The 18,271-nt window shown below is 36.1% G+C and overlaps 1 protein-coding gene across 3 annotated transcripts in view; it reads left to right on the forward strand.

Moving 5' to 3' along the window:
- The window catches only part of PLCE1 (phospholipase C epsilon 1), a 143,808-nt gene that overhangs the window by 57,302 nt on the left and 68,235 nt on the right, over nucleotides 1-18,271 (forward strand). For all 3 annotated transcript variants that reach the window (XM_054071401.1, XM_054071402.1, XM_054071403.1), the window contains exon 3: nucleotides 3,492-3,777. In XM_054071401.1, the coding sequence (XP_053927376.1) occupies nucleotides 3,492-3,777 (286 nt within the window). The remainder of the gene's footprint in view (nucleotides 1-3,491; nucleotides 3,778-18,271) is intronic.

The following is an 18,271-nucleotide window of genomic DNA, read 5'->3' on the forward strand; positions in this document are numbered from 1 at the left end:
TAGAAGCACAACTGAGCTTTTTCTAAAGTAAAGCATTGATGATTTATTGCATATGTTATTAAGAGCTGAAAAATCTATTTTGTTTCGATTTATTTTCCAAATATGGACTTGGCTGTAAAACTACAAGGATGGAGTTCTACCTGAATTGAATCTTTACTTTAATGCTTATTTTAGTTTTTTAGTTGGAGGACATGTTTTTCTTCTTTAGTCTTCTGGAAAATGTTGTGTTGCAAATATTTTTTAATTTTCTTTTTGCTTACCATTAAATTGTCTTTAAAAAATAAAAGGAGGTAAAAATCTATCAAAACTATGTTATACTTTTGCTGGAATACCAGTGTATTAGTATATGGAGTTTCCTGTTTCAGCTAATATCCTATTTTAAAAGAAGTATTAGAATGTATGCTTTTATTGTCTAAAATAAATCTTAAAGTACTATAAATGCATATAAATTTTACCATTTACATGTGTGCTTATTACAGTAGACTAGATAAGAAAGTTCACTCTGAACTTGTCCTTTTAAGCATCAGTACTTTGTGCTACTTAAAAAGGCATTTTAAGTACTTTTAGGCGCTTCAAAAAGGCATATTGCAGCACTTTTAGGTCCAGATGCTGTCCTCAGTTTCTTGTCAGTTGCTGCTCGATACTACCTATCGAGTTATGTGAGATACCGCAGCATCAGGCTGCAGGTGGCTTTGCAATCTCTAGTGTGATATGGAAGGCAAAAGTGAATCAGGAGCAACATGCCCTTGTGAATCGTTGTTTTGTCAGGTTGCTGTCAGTTTAAGCGTTGCATTGTACTCTTTTTGGTTTGCATTCACTTTTAATTACACTAATCATTCTTCAGTTGTGGTATAAATCAATATAACTACATCTGCCAAGATTCCCTTGCTTGGAATCAACTTTTTTTGTCTCCCAGGCAAGATTAAGCTTCCCCAGTTGTCTGGTGCAGTCTCGCTGAAAGGTGATTTTTGCTATTATTTACGTGAGGGATATGTTCCTATTCTGATTGTTTCAGTTCTTTTCAGTGGCTAATAACTATATGTGCTCTAAGTCTGCGTTTTTTCATAACCTCATCTGTGTGCAGCAGAAATAACACATTCAGACCTTTAACACATCAAAACAAACAGTATTTGAAAATGTTATGTAAAGCACCGAGTCTTTGGAGACGACTACTGCCCTGAAATCTACTTTATACAAAAGAGATTAACACCATTATTCTAGGTATAATCTCTCCAGCAAAACACTGTCGCCTATTTCTGTCAACAAATGTTTTTTTTGCTTTGGCAGCTGAAAGAAATTGTAGTTGTGTAGTTCAGCATAACTCGTCTTTGTAAGTTGCAGAACCCAATTTTAAAAATATTTTGGAAGGTAACTTTTTCAGAGTTAAATTATTTTCATTAACTAAATATTTTTTTAAACAAGCTAAAAAGACCAATTATGTCTGCTGTGTGTGGCATGTTCAAAGTCTGTGCATAAGGCAGATTCCTTATTTTACAGTGCATCTTTTGTAAAGGTGTGTCAAATGCACAACCCTCTGTTCCTTGCAGACACTTACCTAATTAAAAGCCTTGCATATATCATTGCAAATAACACATGCTTAGGAGTATATTTTCTTTCTGAATAAAGGTGGAGATAAGCAATGTTCCTACAGTCTAAGAGTCCATAAAACTCTTGTATACCAAAGAAAAGAAGATAAAGAGTAAAGACTTAATATTTCTAGAAGCTCCAGACCAAATAAATTTTGGAAAATTTACAGGGAAAGGGAGAAAAAAAAAAAAGGTAGATACCACAGCATTTCACTGTGTAATGAATCACAGAATAGGTATTTCTAACGGAATTGATCTCAAATTGATCTCAAGAGTCAGAGTTAATGTGGAAGATTTGTTTTAAAAAGTCATGTTAATAAATACAGTCAGTGCACCTTTTTCAAAGCTTTGAATTACATTACTAGTTAATAAATTATTATATTTTGAATAAAATTTTACTGTTTTCCTCAAGAAATTGTTAATATAGAAATTAAAGCTAAGATAAGAAATACATACTTTAATAAATAGTGCATTGTATTTTATTTTCTGGGTTACAGATAAGTAGTAGAAAATTTGCTGAAATTTGAATTTAGTAGCTGAATCAAAGCTGCTTCAATTCTCAGTTTCTTTACCTGGATAAAAGAACCACGTCATTGTTTGCAACTTCTGTTTGTAGAGTCAGATACCTCGTGGGAGCAGGGCATGTGAGCCCTCCTTACATAGCAGGGTAAATGCATGTCTTAGACCAGAAGGGGAGTTTTGTACAGATCCATCACTGCGCCAGGAGCCACTTCCCTCCTTAGTTACATGACTGAACATTTGTCCTGTGGTGAGGGTGCTGGTGCCTCTGACATGTGGTGTGCACAGGCTGTGCTAACAGTTCCTTGTCATTCAACTGAGCACAATGTGCTTGCATCATAGGATCGAATGCAGTTTCTGCCATGTTAATGGATAGCTGTATTTTGTTTATATGTGGGGAAGGATGGCAATAAGAAACAGGCCGTAAATCACAAAACCCAGTCATTATACCATAAGCTTATTTCTTGTATACCTCTAAGGACGGATGGAGAACAACCCTGTGAAAATTGTCTCTGCAGTTGACCTGATGACAGTTATAATGACCTATCTTAAGATTTTTTAGTTTGGTAGTTTACAGTGTGTAATTACAAAGCACAGATCATTGAAACAAATTATTAATGCTAATCAGTAAGTCAGCTTACAGGAATTTAGAGAATCAAGTCTCTCCTTGTATACTAAATGAAAAGATTTCTTCCAGATTCTTGCTTTGATCATTAGACTCTTTTAAATAAGCAAACATTACTTAGTTGCTAAGCCACAGACTGCAGTTCATTAGTGTGTTAGCACAAATATTGGGAAAAGAGTACTAAACCAATATTAGATAGAGGTCCTGTGCGTAGGCTGGAAGTAATGCAATGAACGTGACACCAGAACATTTTGAAATATTGCTCACAGTGATTAAAACCATTTCTGTTTGTAATCCCCCTCCCCCTCACTCAGCAAGAAAAAGTGCAAACCTTAGGTGGATCAGGTTTTCTGCTACTGATATCTGTAAGACTTCACTGAAAGACAATAGATTTAATAGTCTTATAAATGATTTTGTGTATATTCTTTATTTTAAATGTCGACCAGATGTCTTAATGTGGCAGTGTTTTGCCTAATGGTGATCCTTAAAACTGATTTTCATTACAGTGCTTTTAACCATAGTTTGAAAGCCAGAATGCCATCTTATTTAAATAGCCTGTTTGGAAAGACGGCTTAAAATATTCACAAATCAGTTTTGGATTCATAGATATTTCAAGTTTGATGCATAAATGCAGGGCTTTAACAAAGTGCCTTTTTGCAGCGGCTGTTGAACTTCACAAAAAGTCATGGTAGTTTGTAATTTTTTAATGTTCAGTTTATTATCTTAAGCAAATGAACTAACAGCTTTTGCATTCTTCACAGATCTTCAGCACAGTGAGAGAAGATGAAGGAGAAGATATTTTTGAATATTTTCCTCATCTTCTGAGAAAGCTCCCAACATTTAATACAGACTGTACATGCAAAGATGATGGGTTTTCTGTAAAACAATGTGTAACAGGTCCTTACTGTCGATATCGTGCCACTTCACAGAGGACTGCACTCTCTAAATATATAACTGGTGCTTTACTAGAAGCAACTACATCATTAGGAGCAAGAAGTGGTCTTCTAAATATCTTCGGAGGATCATCTGGAAGAACAATGCTTAAAGGTAATGAAGATTTGATTTTTTTTTAACCCCATCCACCTTAAATATAGGGTGTATTGCAAAATACATACTACTTTATAATATTCTGTAGTTATATACTGATACCTGAAGTTTTCACATTTTCGAAGATTTTCTTTTGCAGTCATTGTGTGTCATAACTAGCTAGGTTAGTTTAATAAAGTAAAAATGCATGCGAAATTGAAAAGATTCTTATTACAGAATTGAGATCTCTTCAGTTTTGGTGGTTTTTTTTGTGTTTTTTTTTTTTTTTTTTAAATAACATTCCTCTTTGGATCCAAAGTTAATACCTAAGATATGTTGTTAGGGTATTCCTTTGTATAGTATTTCTCATTTACCAAGTGCTCCTGCTCGTGGAGTGACCTGGTTCAGGACTTGAGAAAGGAAAATATACTTGGTTATTATACTTGTCTTTATACAACTAGCTATCAGCATAGCACTGTGTGGTCATTATTGTACAGTTCATTACTGATTTATTTTTGGTCTTCTCCTGGATCCATCATCTTTCCAGCATTGGATCACTTCAGATAATGTGGATATTATCTATGTGGAAAATGCCTGTTGGAGGATGGTTGCTGATCATCTCAGTTTGGAAATTAAAGAGGACAAAGGCATTCTTGGTACAAATTCATTGCATTAAAATAGGGTTTTATACAGAATATGTATTTTTAAACTCATTTTTAATTAGTGCCTAGAATATTTGCTAAGGTACTCAAGCATTTGGAGATTTATCATCATGTGGTATACTGTAACAAAAGGATGTGGTTTCTCAGTTGTACAACTGTAGGATTGAAGAATATGGATATTATGGCTTGGCCAAAATTTTAAAGGAGTATGACAAAATCAGGACAGAATTCTCAGTGCAGTTTCTTAACTAGTACAGAGACTGACCTCATTTTTAAAGACAAATAATGATACAGTTTGTGCTAGGATCAGGTTGTCTTATGTTTATCCCAAAGAGTTGCCCTTTCTCGTTTTAAATAATGTGTTTTTAAGTTAATCAAATGACAGAGAGAGGCCCTAAACTAGTGTAAACAGCAGGTACAGATGGCTAGCTGTAGCATCTGAGTGAATTTCAGTACTATGTACAGCAGAATTACTGAGCTTCACGTACCGTCATTGTCTGTGAGAGGGAGAGATCTGTACAGGACAGTGTCCTGTTTTGGTAAGTTATTCCTTCTTATTTTGTTTGGTTTTTATTTGTTCCGGGGAGATATAAACACATTCCTGCAACAGCTCTAAGAAGCAAGATTGAAAGCACCTAGTCGTATGCTTGGTGGTGTAGCATGGTGGACCTCCTTTCTACAGAGGGGGACAAGAGAGCACAGGGTTTTGATGTCCCAGACCTGATCGGGACTCCAAGGATGCTCTGTCTCCTGACTACAGACATCAACCTCCAATGGGGCATGTTGCTGCAGTACCTTAAAAGCCCAAGTGGCAAATGCCACCTTAGAGCTGCAAGCTCTGACTGAATTCTGAAACTAGAAGCAGCAGCAGTAATTAGTTCAGTTTCACTGATGTGCTAATATGACTGTATCTTTTTACAGAGCCAGAGTTGGTAACTGCACCTGTATACTTTATGTACCCAGCGCATGTTGCACTAGTTCTGGGATCTCTGCAGTGCCAAGACCTATCTTGAACTTGATTTGCTATTCCACAGACAACCTGTGTAGATAGTAGAAATTTGATTTACTGTGATAGTGTAGGTATCATTTACTGTAGTAGTCTCTGTTGAGGAAGAAATGTGCTGCAGCTTTAGGATACTGAAGTTCTCTGAATGTGGAAGGTTCATCTTCAGGTATATCACGATGATTTAATTTATATGAGAAATGACAGAAGTAATAAAGTCCTCTCTGAAAACATTTACACTGTGTTACTTGGCGATGTTATTAGCAGAGATACTAGCATTACCAAGGAACCCAGCGGTATTGTGTATTCAGAGCTGTGATTATCATTCGTGGATGTGTGTCTTTTAAGAAAGAAAATTTCCTGTCCTTGCAGATTGATAAAAAGGTTATTTTCATCTGTCCAGCATCCTCTTTTACTGCTGGGTTCAAATTCAACTGTAAGCTAATTTCATCTAAACTGTTTTAATTGACATAGATAATAATTCGGCTGTCAAATGCAATGAAGGATTTATCACAGAATACAGTGTGTCATCAGAACATTTCATTTTGTAGTTGTTTGGAGGTGTTGGAAAAGGAATGTATTGACTGTGGTGTAGTTTCATAGTTGTTTTGGTTTAACCCTGGTAGGCTTCTAAGCACCGTGCTGCCACTCACTTACTCCACCCCAGCTGGATGGGGAGAGAATCACAAAGGTAAAAGTGTGAAAATTCACACACCGAGATGAAGGCTGATTAACAGATAAAGCAAAATCTGCATGTGCATGCAAAGAAAGATAAAGGATTCATTAACTTCTTCCCATTGGCAGGCAGGTGTTCAGTCCTTTCCAAGAAAGCAGGGCTTTATTACACGTAACAGTTGCTTAGGAAAACAAATGCCGTAACTTCAAATGTACACATTTTCTCTTCTTTCCCCTAGCTTTTATTGCTGAGCCTGATGTCATATAGCGTGTGGTAGCCCTGTGGTCAGTTAGGGTCAGCTGTACCAGCTGTATTCCTGCCCAGCTTCTGTGCACCCTGAGCCTGCTTGCTGGTGGGGCAGCATAAGAAACAGAAAAGGCCTGATACTGTGTAAGCACTATGCATCAATAACTGAAACATCCATTTGTTATCAACACTGCTTTGGTCACAAATACAAAATCTAGCACCATGTGAGCTAATATGAAGAAGATTTACTCTGAGCTAGCCAAAATTAGTACAATAGTGAGGGTGATATTTCCATCAGCACTTGTGGCTTGTTGCTCTCCATAAGCAGTTCAAACTGTTGTGCATTTCATCATGGCCCTTCCAGCCTTTCTCAGACAAGACAGCAGTATATCTAAGTTAACAGTGTCATAAGTTGTGGAGAGACCACAGAGATGAAAATAAATATTTGCTTTGACAGTTTGAGTGCCCATGTTGTATTTTCAATGCTATGCACTGCCCTGAATTAGTATCAGCAACTGGAAATTAGCATTATGTCTTTCCTGGTCGAGTTTCTTCATGTCACTGCTACTGTTGAAGAACAGAGGGAAGACCTGTTCTCTGACTTTGTTTTTACTGTTTTGACCAAGAATAGTGAATGTTTCTTGTCACTGTGTTTCACAAACTGTGAGAGGACAAATTTTCAAGCGTTGGCTTGCTTCTATAAAAACGTCAAGTATAGGTTCTCAGCTCTTTGTATTTAATTTATTTGTTTTTTAATTTTTGTATTAGAAAATGGCTTAGCGTTCTTACTTTAAAATTGTACTTGAAAAGGGATTTGCAACATTATAGTACAATCAAAAGTCCGAGCATAAGGTCCTGATGGAAGTGCAGAATGACACTGATGTGATGTTTGTTTTGTTCACAAAGAAAGAAATTATGGATCGCAGATGTTTGGTTTGTGCAGAGTATTGCAGTATGGAGACACTTGACCTGTTACTAACTCATTCAGACCCAAACTGCGTGTTCTCATGATGCAGCAAAATGCCCTATAGTAGTTGGTTCGAAAACAATATAGGAAGCCCCAGTTAATAATCCTTCAAAATATGACCCACTCTGGTGACGGCACTATCTGAGATGGTGGTAGTTTGAGTATCATTGCACCGTACTTACCAGTACAGAGACGGGCATGCTCAAAGGCAGCAATTATATTGATTACTTGAAATAAATAAAAGGAACCACTAGCAAATAAAAACGTGAACAGCAGGAGCACTGACATCGGTGGAACTAGAGTGCATTATGAAAATAAAAGATTATATAAATCTATTTTAAAATATCTTCAAAAGTAATTTGCAATGTTAAACAAGCATAAATAAAAGAACTATTGAATTATCTAGTTCTGCCACTCAGAAATTTGAACTTAGTATTCTTGCATATTAGAGTGAAAGTTTACACATCTGGAACTCTGAGCTGATGGTAAGTGGCAATGCCAGCGTCAGCTTTAGTCACATCTCTCTTCTTCCGGGGTTCTTGTTCATAGAAACTGATTTCACTTCCAAAAATCCTGTAGAAGAGGGGAAGAGTGAGAGGCAAAACTTTGATTTTTTTAATGCCTATATATAGTTATGTATTGTATTTAAACATATCATTACCTTTGTACAAGCATTATGCAAATGCATTATTAAGTGTAAGTCATTTATATTTTTATTTTATTGGAAAATATGGATTATCTGTGTGATTCTAGTTTTATTAGGTAAAATTTTGAGGAGTAGGAGCATTGTATATGTATCTTGCTCTAAAATTACCAGTGACAAATGATTTGGAACAAAAAAGGTCTTTTAATGTATATAAAACAAGATTTAGTTTAAATGAGTTGGCTTGCAAGTAAACATAAAATTTTAGGCTTCAGTGTACTGGCTTTTAAAACTTTTTTTTTTTTTTTTTTTAACAAAATAAGAATAGTTCTTCCTCTCCCAAGTTAGAAAACATATTGGACAAATCTTTTTTTCAGGTTTGGGGAATATTGTCTACTGGCCGTATTCTTTTGGAAGTTTTTTTCTTGTGCTGTCACAGAACCATGATGTGTTGGAAGAAGTAGAAACTGTGTGACTGTATTGAAAAGCTAAGCAATCCACCTATGCATTTTTTTTAAGTGAGGGTGGATCGCTCTTCAGAAAAAGTTTCCATCTGAACCTAAAAGGTAGGGCGTTTATTATTCTTATAAAAATAATTATAACAAATAAGTTAGGTAATCTTTATTTTTTTTTATGATGGAGTTCATTTATAGGCCTAATGTAGATGTGTTGCTAAATGTATGTCTGTAAACTGTAGAATGTCGCTTAACAGGCGTGTGGCTGACCAGCAGGTGTACAGACTGGTTGCTTCCCCTCATGCCGTTTGGCTTTGCAGGAGCTGCATTTTTAGTGTCCCTTTTTCTTTTTTTTTTTAACTCAGTGATACTCAGAATTGCACAAAGTGCTTCACTCAAGCTTTTTACTTGTTTTTTTCTGGAATTGTGTAAATATACAAAAGTGTCCCTATTTTTTGAGTACAGAATAATAACTTACTGTCATACCTTATCCAAAACAACCAGCAGAGCACAGAGCTCTTCTTCTACCCTCTCATCTGGTCACTGATGCCCTCACAGCAGCACATGGAACGTGGTATATGGACCTTTACTATTCAGACTGGGAATAGATGTATTTTACAGAGGTAAGAGGCTATCAGGGAAAGTACTCAAAACTCTTCATTTTCTCTTGCTAATTAAAAAAAAAAATCTAATTTGTGCACCCATATTGATGATTAGCGCACCAGTATGAGGGAGAATGAGTTTTTCTGTTAAGAAAGTCATAAACCATTTAGAAAGTTACAGCTTAGGCTGATAATTTAATTTCAGTCTGAATGCAGTAGAAGGCTGATGCACAGAGGACGTGAAATGGACAGATAACTGAATTCCACACTTCATAATTTCTGAGTTGTGATCCACATACAGACTGTGTTGCAATATATCCAGTCTTGTGCCAAAGACATATAACATGATGTCAAGGTCCATATCAAGTAGATGTCTATCTTCCACCAGGTATAACCACTTCTCAGCTTTGCTGCAAGTTAAGATTCAGTAGAGACATGAAACTGCAGACACAATTCACATGGCTGTCAACTCTGAAGTAATTATTGCTACACTTGAGATGACTTTGAAGACAGTTCTTAAAAAGCTTCAAAAGTGGAAGTGAATTTGTTTATTAGAACCAGTCTGTATCAGCTACTCTTGAAAAGATCTCAAGGGCTATTGGAGTTATGTTTGGAGGACCTCTTCTGGACCAGAAAATGTTCCACTACTCATGCTTCAAAATATTTGCAATTCCTGGAGATAAAGTTCAGCACTCTTGCACACATTGTTTAAATAGAAGCTCATTACTTTAACAGGGACTGCCCTTCATGATTTAAAAGGAAGACTTCTCAAAACCTTTATACACTCTGTAGTTAGGGACTTTATGTAATATCTGCCCTGGCAACAGGAATCCTGGTATTATGTCTTCCTAGCACTAAGCAAATTGAGAATTCTTTGTGTTCGGTCCTTCAGGAGTTATTTAGTGACCCAAGCAACGAACCTTACAGTCAGGAGCAGTCCAACACCAGGAAATACTGTTCTAAGGGTTTGTTCAGTAGCTAAGGACACTAAATGATCTGAGTCTCCAGGGCTAGAATGGTCTTGTGAGCAGATCAGCTGCCAGTGGTGTTAGTTCCAGAGAAGGCTTCCAAACACACCAGACCTCTGAAGCCAGAATTCCAAGTTGCGTGGATCTGGGACTGAAAGTCTTAAAAAACTTATGTAGGGTCTGCTCTGTCGGAGACTCATCTCTTGGGTCTGGAGCAGTGAGCCTGCAAGCCCTGCGCTCAGACGGCTCACAGAGCTCCCAGGCTCTCGACTGAGGAGCTGTGATCTGGGTGCCAGTAGCACAAAGTCTGAGAATGGACTCCCGGGAACCACAGATGCCTAGAGTTCCCACAGCTGGTCAGTGACATTCACATCCTTGTCAAGCGTCTTTGTTACTACAAAAAAAAATAATTTGCACGTATGAACACTGAAGACATTTCAGCTGCACTGTTGTAGCACCTCTGTATGTAAATCAGAAGTTCTGGTTATTAAGATGTTTTGAGAACGTCTTTCAAAGGAATTTGAATTGAAAACAGATTTCTTCTCATAGAAAGGAAATCCTGCTTTTCAGCCTGCTCTGTTTCTTACAAACTGATTTTTACTTTCACTGGAATCGTATTTGAAAAATCAGTCATTGTCACAGTTTATGTGGTGTTGACATTTTTATGCAGAATGTGAAAAAAATTGTTGTTTTTTGTTTAAAAAAAAAATCTTAAGGACATAGAGTATGTGAAAATGTTTTTGCTTTGTATATCTGCATCCAGAGTCGTTGTTGAAAAAAGACTTGTACGCTTCATGTCTCCCTGCTCCCCCCTTTAGGAGGATAACTTCTGTAGCTTTGTAATTTAAGAAAAAAAAAAGGAATGTAAAAAGAGGTGTCTGAGAATGGAGCAAACTGCAAACATTTTTAATCAATATTCTTTTCAGTGTTTTTCAGAGCTGTTTAGGTCTGATGCCAATTTTGAAAGAATTATAAATCAGACCATATTCTTGATCAGTCTTGTTGAAAGCTCACTCAGAACTTGTTGAATAGACAACAGCAATTTTTGACCAAGAACAGAAGAAAACTGATTTGCTATGAAGATGGAGGCAGACTGTATTGATCCTTCATTCATCGCTCAGTAGTGAGAGATTACCCTTTTCCTGCATTTAGACATTGCCATCACTGAAGATTGGGCAGCAAACAGGACCGAGTATCTGTGGCTTTTCCCACTGCTGTTTCTTTTACCCTTTTCACAAGGCTTATCATTACATTATTGGGGAGATTCCAGGATCCAGGAAGCTGGGGCTATTGTCTCACAACTATATGTTAATCATGGGCAATAACAAGCTTTATGTACATGGATTTAGGAAGGCCAACATGATTTAGCTGGTCTGTGTGTGTTTGGGCCCAAAGGTTAAGTACACCTAGAGTGAGAGATAAAGCCGAATGAGCTGAGGTTAAGACATGAAAACACAAAATGTGTCTCAGGCTGAGAATTTAAGGTAATAAGATGAAAGGAAATAAAATCTAGGAGATAGACAGTAAGTAGATAATGTTTCTATGGCAAGGGTGTGAGTCAGAAAACCAGGGATCTTTGCTCCTCTGGCTCCAGGACACAGGTCAGGAAGACTGGGAACAAGTGCAGGTCACATGGTTAGGGGCAGAATTAAGAGTGGCAGGAAGCACAGGTCAGGGCTGAGATGGCAGAAAGATTTGGGAACACAGTTGTGGCCAAGGGACACCTGGGACCATCTGCAGCTGGCTATGATGGTTGTTTCTGTAAACTGGCAGAAGGGAGAGATCACTGCAAAGTAGTTGCCACCAGGTTGGTCACTGCAAATTAATTTAACAAGAAGTTCCTTTAGTCCAACATGTTTAACACATTGTAGGCACAAAGAATTAGGCTCTGCCTGCGTAGCTTGTCTTATCCTTATAGTCTTCTTTCTGAGTTCAGTAAGGTATACTGCTGCAAGATGAAAAGACATCATTGATCCAGACAGTTGAAAGTTAACTAGTGTAAGTAGTCTAAGGAAAAAATTAAAGATATTTTCATCTCCGTTGGACAGAACAGGTATCGTACTCATGGTACAGGGAGGTATACGTTTGCATGGATCTGGATATCTTAACTGCTGTGTAGAGCTAAGCAGTCTGAAAGAAAGAACTGAGTTTCAGATGGCTTTGTGTAGTTTTTAGTCCCGATAGTAATATGTGGCAGTTTGGTGTACTGATGATCCTTTGATTTGTGTAGGTGACTCTCTGCTTACAGCAATATTTTTGTTGGTATTCTATGGCTGTTGTTTCCACCAGCGGAAAAAAAAAGAGTTAAAATTCAGAGTCTGACTGTGCTATTAGATCTTTGTTGTGAGGAAGGGAATGAAGGGCATACTAATCTCTTTGGATGAAAGCTAAGAGAGCAGAAGTTTGTGCAAAGTGATGTTGGTTTTGAAATCAAACTTCTTATTTTTTTATGAAGAGTAATTAATTTTCAGAAAAAAATGAAATGATATTTGAAGTGAAGATAGTTAGTCCCTGGACTGCTTATTATTATTATTTTAAAGGTCTGAACATTTGTTTGAATGGGCTTTGTGAAAGTAGTGTCCATGGGAACTTTTAAAGCGTTCAATGGAACTTTTATGATATGTTTATGTTAGCATGTCAATCATAAGCAAAAAATCCCAGGGACCTTGAGCCTCAAGGTGACTCGAGTCATCTCTAAAGATTCCCTTGAAGTTTTGTTAATAGGAAATAAGTCCAACTTTTGTAGGATAATGCTTTTCATTTATATCCAGACACAATGTTGGGTTTTTTTATTAAATTCTATGATGTACTGTACAGTTTTCTTTATGGAATCAAGAATATTCTGATTTTTTTATATATATTTTCAGATATGTGCTTTTATAATTACTGGAAAATTCCTTAGTATTGATCCTATAATGATGAGAAATGTTTAATCTGATGGTTTATTTTGTATTTTTGAAGGGAAATAGTTGATAGTTATAAATAAAATTAATTTTACAATTCTAAACCATATGCCCATGGGGGGCCTAATATTATCATATTTAACATGAATTCTTTAGAAATCTGAGTGTATTAGTTTTCAGCTGGAAGTTGGAAACAACACAAATTGTCTTTCTTCCAATTAAGAAAGGATATGATGGTATTGACAATGAAAGCATAATGGTGCATTGGCCGTGTTCCTTGATGGTTCCTACGGTAGAGGTTTTTCAGACAAGATGAGTATTCACCGTATAAACAAAGTAACTCTGAGTGTACTGCTCACATTCCAGTTCTGCACAGATCGCTCCCTCGGACTTCCTGGGGAAATGGAGAAAGGCTTCTTGTGGCAGTGTATTGTTTTTCAGTCCTGTGTACTCTGGCAAATTTCATAACTAGCTTTTCACTGATGTAGTCCTGCTGCTTGTAAAAGTGATGTGAACTGTGTATAGACAGGCTAAGGTTAGAATGAAGAAAATGAGTGATAAAAATGCCAGAGCTTGATATTAACGGCTGCTGAGATCGAGGCAGAATTTTGGAGACTACTCAGTTTATTATGAACATAGGTGCAGACTGAAAGGCTGTGCTATTTTTTTTAAGCCTCTGTAATTTCTTCACAGTTAATCATGCTTCTGGAAGCTTCAGGGAGGTTTTCTTTTTGCCTCTCAAAGAAACATTTTTGGATTGTTGCCTAAGTCATAGCCCTTTGTCCCATTAAAGCTAATGATATTGCCTTTTAATAGAGACCCTACTGCAGAACAGCTGTAAAGGTAGGGCATTTGCTAATAAAGAAACCCATGCCCCAGTTTTTGTAATGCTTCAGCTGAAGTTTCCTAAAACAAAACTAACTCCGTTTATTACTTTTGGCCTGTTTAAACAACACTGATATAAATATAACTTGTACAAAAGCCTGGGTGTAGGCTAACATTTTTCTTAATATATTTAAAGACAAAAATCCAACAGAATTCAAATCGCTGTTGTTTATAACTCTGCTGTCAAAATCAAATGCTTTTAGTCTTAGCAGGATGTGTGCTTGTCCTTAATTTCTAAACTTCCTTCCATTCGATTCCCAGTGTTTCAGCTTTTATCTGGGGAGGTGGGTAATCTGACCTTTCAGTGAGCCAGCCAAACGCATGTCTTCTCCGTGGCTTACACAAGGCATGTCAGTTATGCATTTTGCAACAGTTTGTAGCTTTAAACTGAGCAGCTGTTGCCTGACTCTTAGTTTGGACAAGTGCAGCATGCAGACTTATGGTATTGGAAGTACCTGCTCTTTTGGCGTTTGAGGAGGAATCTAAGATTCAATGGAAGACACATTTGCTGGTAAGAGTTGCGTTTCTGTTACCTATAGTACACAGTTCTGATTGTATGTAGGTAGTTAAAACAAAGTGATTCTTTTCTTTCGGGAGTTAGAGTCAGATTAGGTGGGGGGTTCTAAACTAATGTTGCATCTGCAATGTCTGCATTTAATAACAGTTCTTAAGGACACTTAAAACTGTTGCTAGGTGGATAATGAAATAAGGATTTAACATAAACAATGTGAAATATAAAGTCCTCTCACAGTCTTAAGTGAATATTTTGTATTTTATGTTGTTTAAAATGGAATGTAATATAAATATTTATGAGTAATTTAGGTATATTTTGTATTTATTAATTTCATATTGCAACTATTTCGATATCAAATGATGTTGTGGGACATCCCTTATTCTACAAAAACAAATGACTTATGGAAAATGCTGGACAAAATATGAATGTCAGATATCATAAACATTTAAAAAAGTGCTAGAATGAGGTAATTAATTATTTTTCCATAAAGTTTATGAATTACTTAAGTGTTACGAGTTAGTAACATATTTTTTAATGTAAATCCACTTAGCCTTTTTTTTTTTTAGCAAGCTTTTATTCTTGGCTATTCAGTATACAGGTTTATAACTTGTAGCCAGTTTGTGCTTTGTGGATGCCTAAGGCAGCTGATTTTTTTCCCCCTTTCTGAATGACATAAGGGCATATAAGCATGTAAAAGCAATGTTTTGCTACTAGTTGGTCATAAACACCTGTATTTCCATTTTTTTTGAACAAGCATATGTAACTTGAATAATGTTCATAATATTTTACTCCGTGAAAGGAATGTCTTTTATATGCTAACCCTCCCATTTCCATAATCTCACTGTTAATAAAGCTTATGATAAACATTCACCATTCAAAGAGATAGTATTCCATTGTAATACAAAGATTGTATTGGTTGTCAACACCTTTGCTTTCACCTCGGTGATCTGGACAGCAAAGAAAAAAGAGCCATGGTATGAAGTGTATCTGTATTACCTGCAAAATAATGATGTTTTTAATCCCTTTATTCACCTAGTGATAACCAACCTGAGTCACATCGTAGTGTTACAAGAAATGGAGGGAAATTATTTTAGTTAATTTCAGAAATGTTTAAATTATAAATTCAGCTCAGATTTTGCCTCTGATATGCTGATTTGTGTTGGTTTTAGATTTGATTTGAGGTAGAATGATGCAAGCATTTTCTAGAAAATAAGCTGCTATGAGGATTTTTGTTATTGCATAATTTGTTTAGGTTTTTGCTAAGGGGCTTCATATTGTCATAGTTTTCTAATGTTTAAGTGTTCCCTTTGGAAATAGTTGTTATGTATAAGAATGCATTGCTACATATTTTAATAACCCTGAAATAAGTAAATTACCAGTGAGATTTATCAGGACAAACTGAAAGTATTTTGCCTACAAGATACCAAAACAACAATAAAAGAACTAGAAATATAATCAGGTACTGAAAGTATCTTTAATTGCTTTTTATGATTAGTTTTAAGGACTTGGCACAATTGTATAGCCATTAAATATTTTTATCATTCGTTTCCCATGGACTTGGTACAACAGAGGACATTTTCAGCTTTCTTTATAAAGTGTTAAGATCTTCTAGAAAGAGGATAGATCTGATGCTGTTGCATTAGATCTCGTCTCCTCTCCCAATCACCATTTCCTTATGAAAGTGGAATAGTTGTTGAAGTATCATAAATATGTATGATCCTTTCTAAAAAGTTTTATGTGATTTTTTTTTCAAATAAATTCCTCCACTTCTGACTTTCTAGAAGTTTCAAGTTGGAAACATTGTTAGTCTTTGGGATCTGATCCTGAAAATAGCTGTACTTAAAGCCATTAAACTACATGGGATTTTTTGCCTACTACATTTTGGTTTGTAGAATATTTGTAATTAATACTACCATTTTCTACTACCTTCAGCTATGGAACTGCAGCCACTGGAACCCTATTGAGAGTTCTGGAAATCTCAGAGGGGCATAATATGCCAAACATCCAAGTTTATTTTCACGTACCCAAACCATTGTGAGGTGCACCAGATCATGCCAGAATTTGTAGGCTAAAGACTTGATAGATCTTTTTAGAGATCTTTAAGATGTTGTTTTTAACAGTGAACAAATTTAGCAAAAATAGTGTTAACAAACCCACAATAAACAATTATGGCATTAATAATTCAAGCTAAAAATCTAGTATGTAACTAATTTGAACTTAAAAAGATTTAAAACTGGTTATTGTAGTGAGAAAAGTGTGCTTTTGCCATATTTGTTGAGAAGAGTTACATAACAGTAATTAGTTCTGGGTTTGTGCCAGTTTAGCACTTTATTGATGGAGAAAATGTAATTAATATTTTATAAGCTTATTTGTGTTGTCATACATTAAAGCACCATGAAATAGTTCTGTTGTTATTTAAGTTTTACAACGTCTTCAATTTGAGAGAGAAAATGAGCCTTGAAAGTATGATTTTTCTTCTAGGTTTCAGATCTTTATAATATGCTGTTCTGTAACTCCCATGAGGTAGAAGGGATCAAATGAAATCACATAGTTCTTATCAGCCTCACACATAAAGGATTTCTCAATGTAAAACCTCCTAAAAGCTGTCAGCAAACCATTCAAATGTGTGTGGAACGTGAAAGAGAAAGTGATGCTAGTTTCAGGTACTTGTTGTCTTGAAGGTAGTGGTGGGATTTTCATACAGGCTTAGTGTTTGGAAGGACAAAACTGCAGGAGTTTTCTGTGGCCATATGTAGAGTTCATTGGTTTAAAAAAGACAGCAAGAAAAAACTAAAATATATTTAAAACTCTTGCATGCAGATGTACAGCTAGAACTGTTTCTATAACTAGGATTTCTGTTTGCTCCCAAAACAAAAAAAAGCTAGATTATTTTTTTTTAAAGAAACAGCCAAATGCACATGCAAGATAGAGGTTCTTTTGAACATGAAATACTTATTTTTATGTATGAAATGTTAAATCTGTCAAAACCATAATTGCTTTCTTTGCATTTTCCATAAGAAAAAAAGTGTGAAAATAGTAGTGTTACACTTATATTTTATTAGACTTAGCAGCAGACTATTGCAGAACATGTTTCTGCAAATTTGGTCTCTCTCATATAATTGAAAGTATAAGAACTGCAGGCACGATGGGTGTCACAAACAAAACAAAACCCCAATATTTGCATACTTTGAAAATTCACTACATTTTTTAAAAAGGGAAACAAAATTGTTCCATTACTTTTGACAACTGCAATGAATGGAAGTTTCAGTTGCTTCTTTGATGGTAGAATAAAGCTAGTATTACAATACTTTATTTCTCAGTAATAGCTACAATAATAAAATTGATGGAGTCATGAAGGTAATGGTTTTCAGATAGTACTGGGCAGAAAATTATACCACTTTTTATGTCAATGTGAGAGGACTGGTGAAAAACAGCCTGCGGAAAAGCATCTGTTGGTTACAGTGCATCACAAGCTGTCTGTTGGTTGTGTGACATATTGTGGTAGTATGTTTGCTGTTTTACTGGAAGGCAAAAAGAAAAATGTCGTATGCAAAAGCTGTGCAGTAGTAGTCCTGTCAGTCTTGTCATTGCTGAGTGTCCAGTTACCAGCACTTCCTCTAGTGCTCAGTTCAAGAGATACATGGTAACCTTCAGATAGACAATAATTAGTGGAAGAGAGTGAGCATTTGTCCTTTATGTCTGCTGGGAGTGGGACAAAAATATGGATCTGAACAGCAAACACTATATTGTGACAGAAGGATTTGACAAAGGAAAGTTCCAGTCAAATTGAAGGACTTCTTTTAAAGAAAACGGACACAGGTGCTGCCTGGCATAACTAGCAGGACAAAAGCAGCAAAAGTGGTGAGGAGGCAGATGCGTGGGACTCACTAATTTCAGAAAGATCTCACAGGAAAGGGAAAGCTTGAGAGGCAACAAAGAAAAAGTTTAATGATTGCATGGTTGATGCTACCTTAGATTTTAAGTCAAGAGG

Source organism: Cuculus canorus, chromosome 7 (genome assembly GCF_017976375.1).
Source record: "Cuculus canorus isolate bCucCan1 chromosome 7, bCucCan1.pri, whole genome shotgun sequence".
Lineage (NCBI taxonomy): Eukaryota > Metazoa > Chordata > Aves > Cuculiformes > Cuculidae > Cuculus > Cuculus canorus.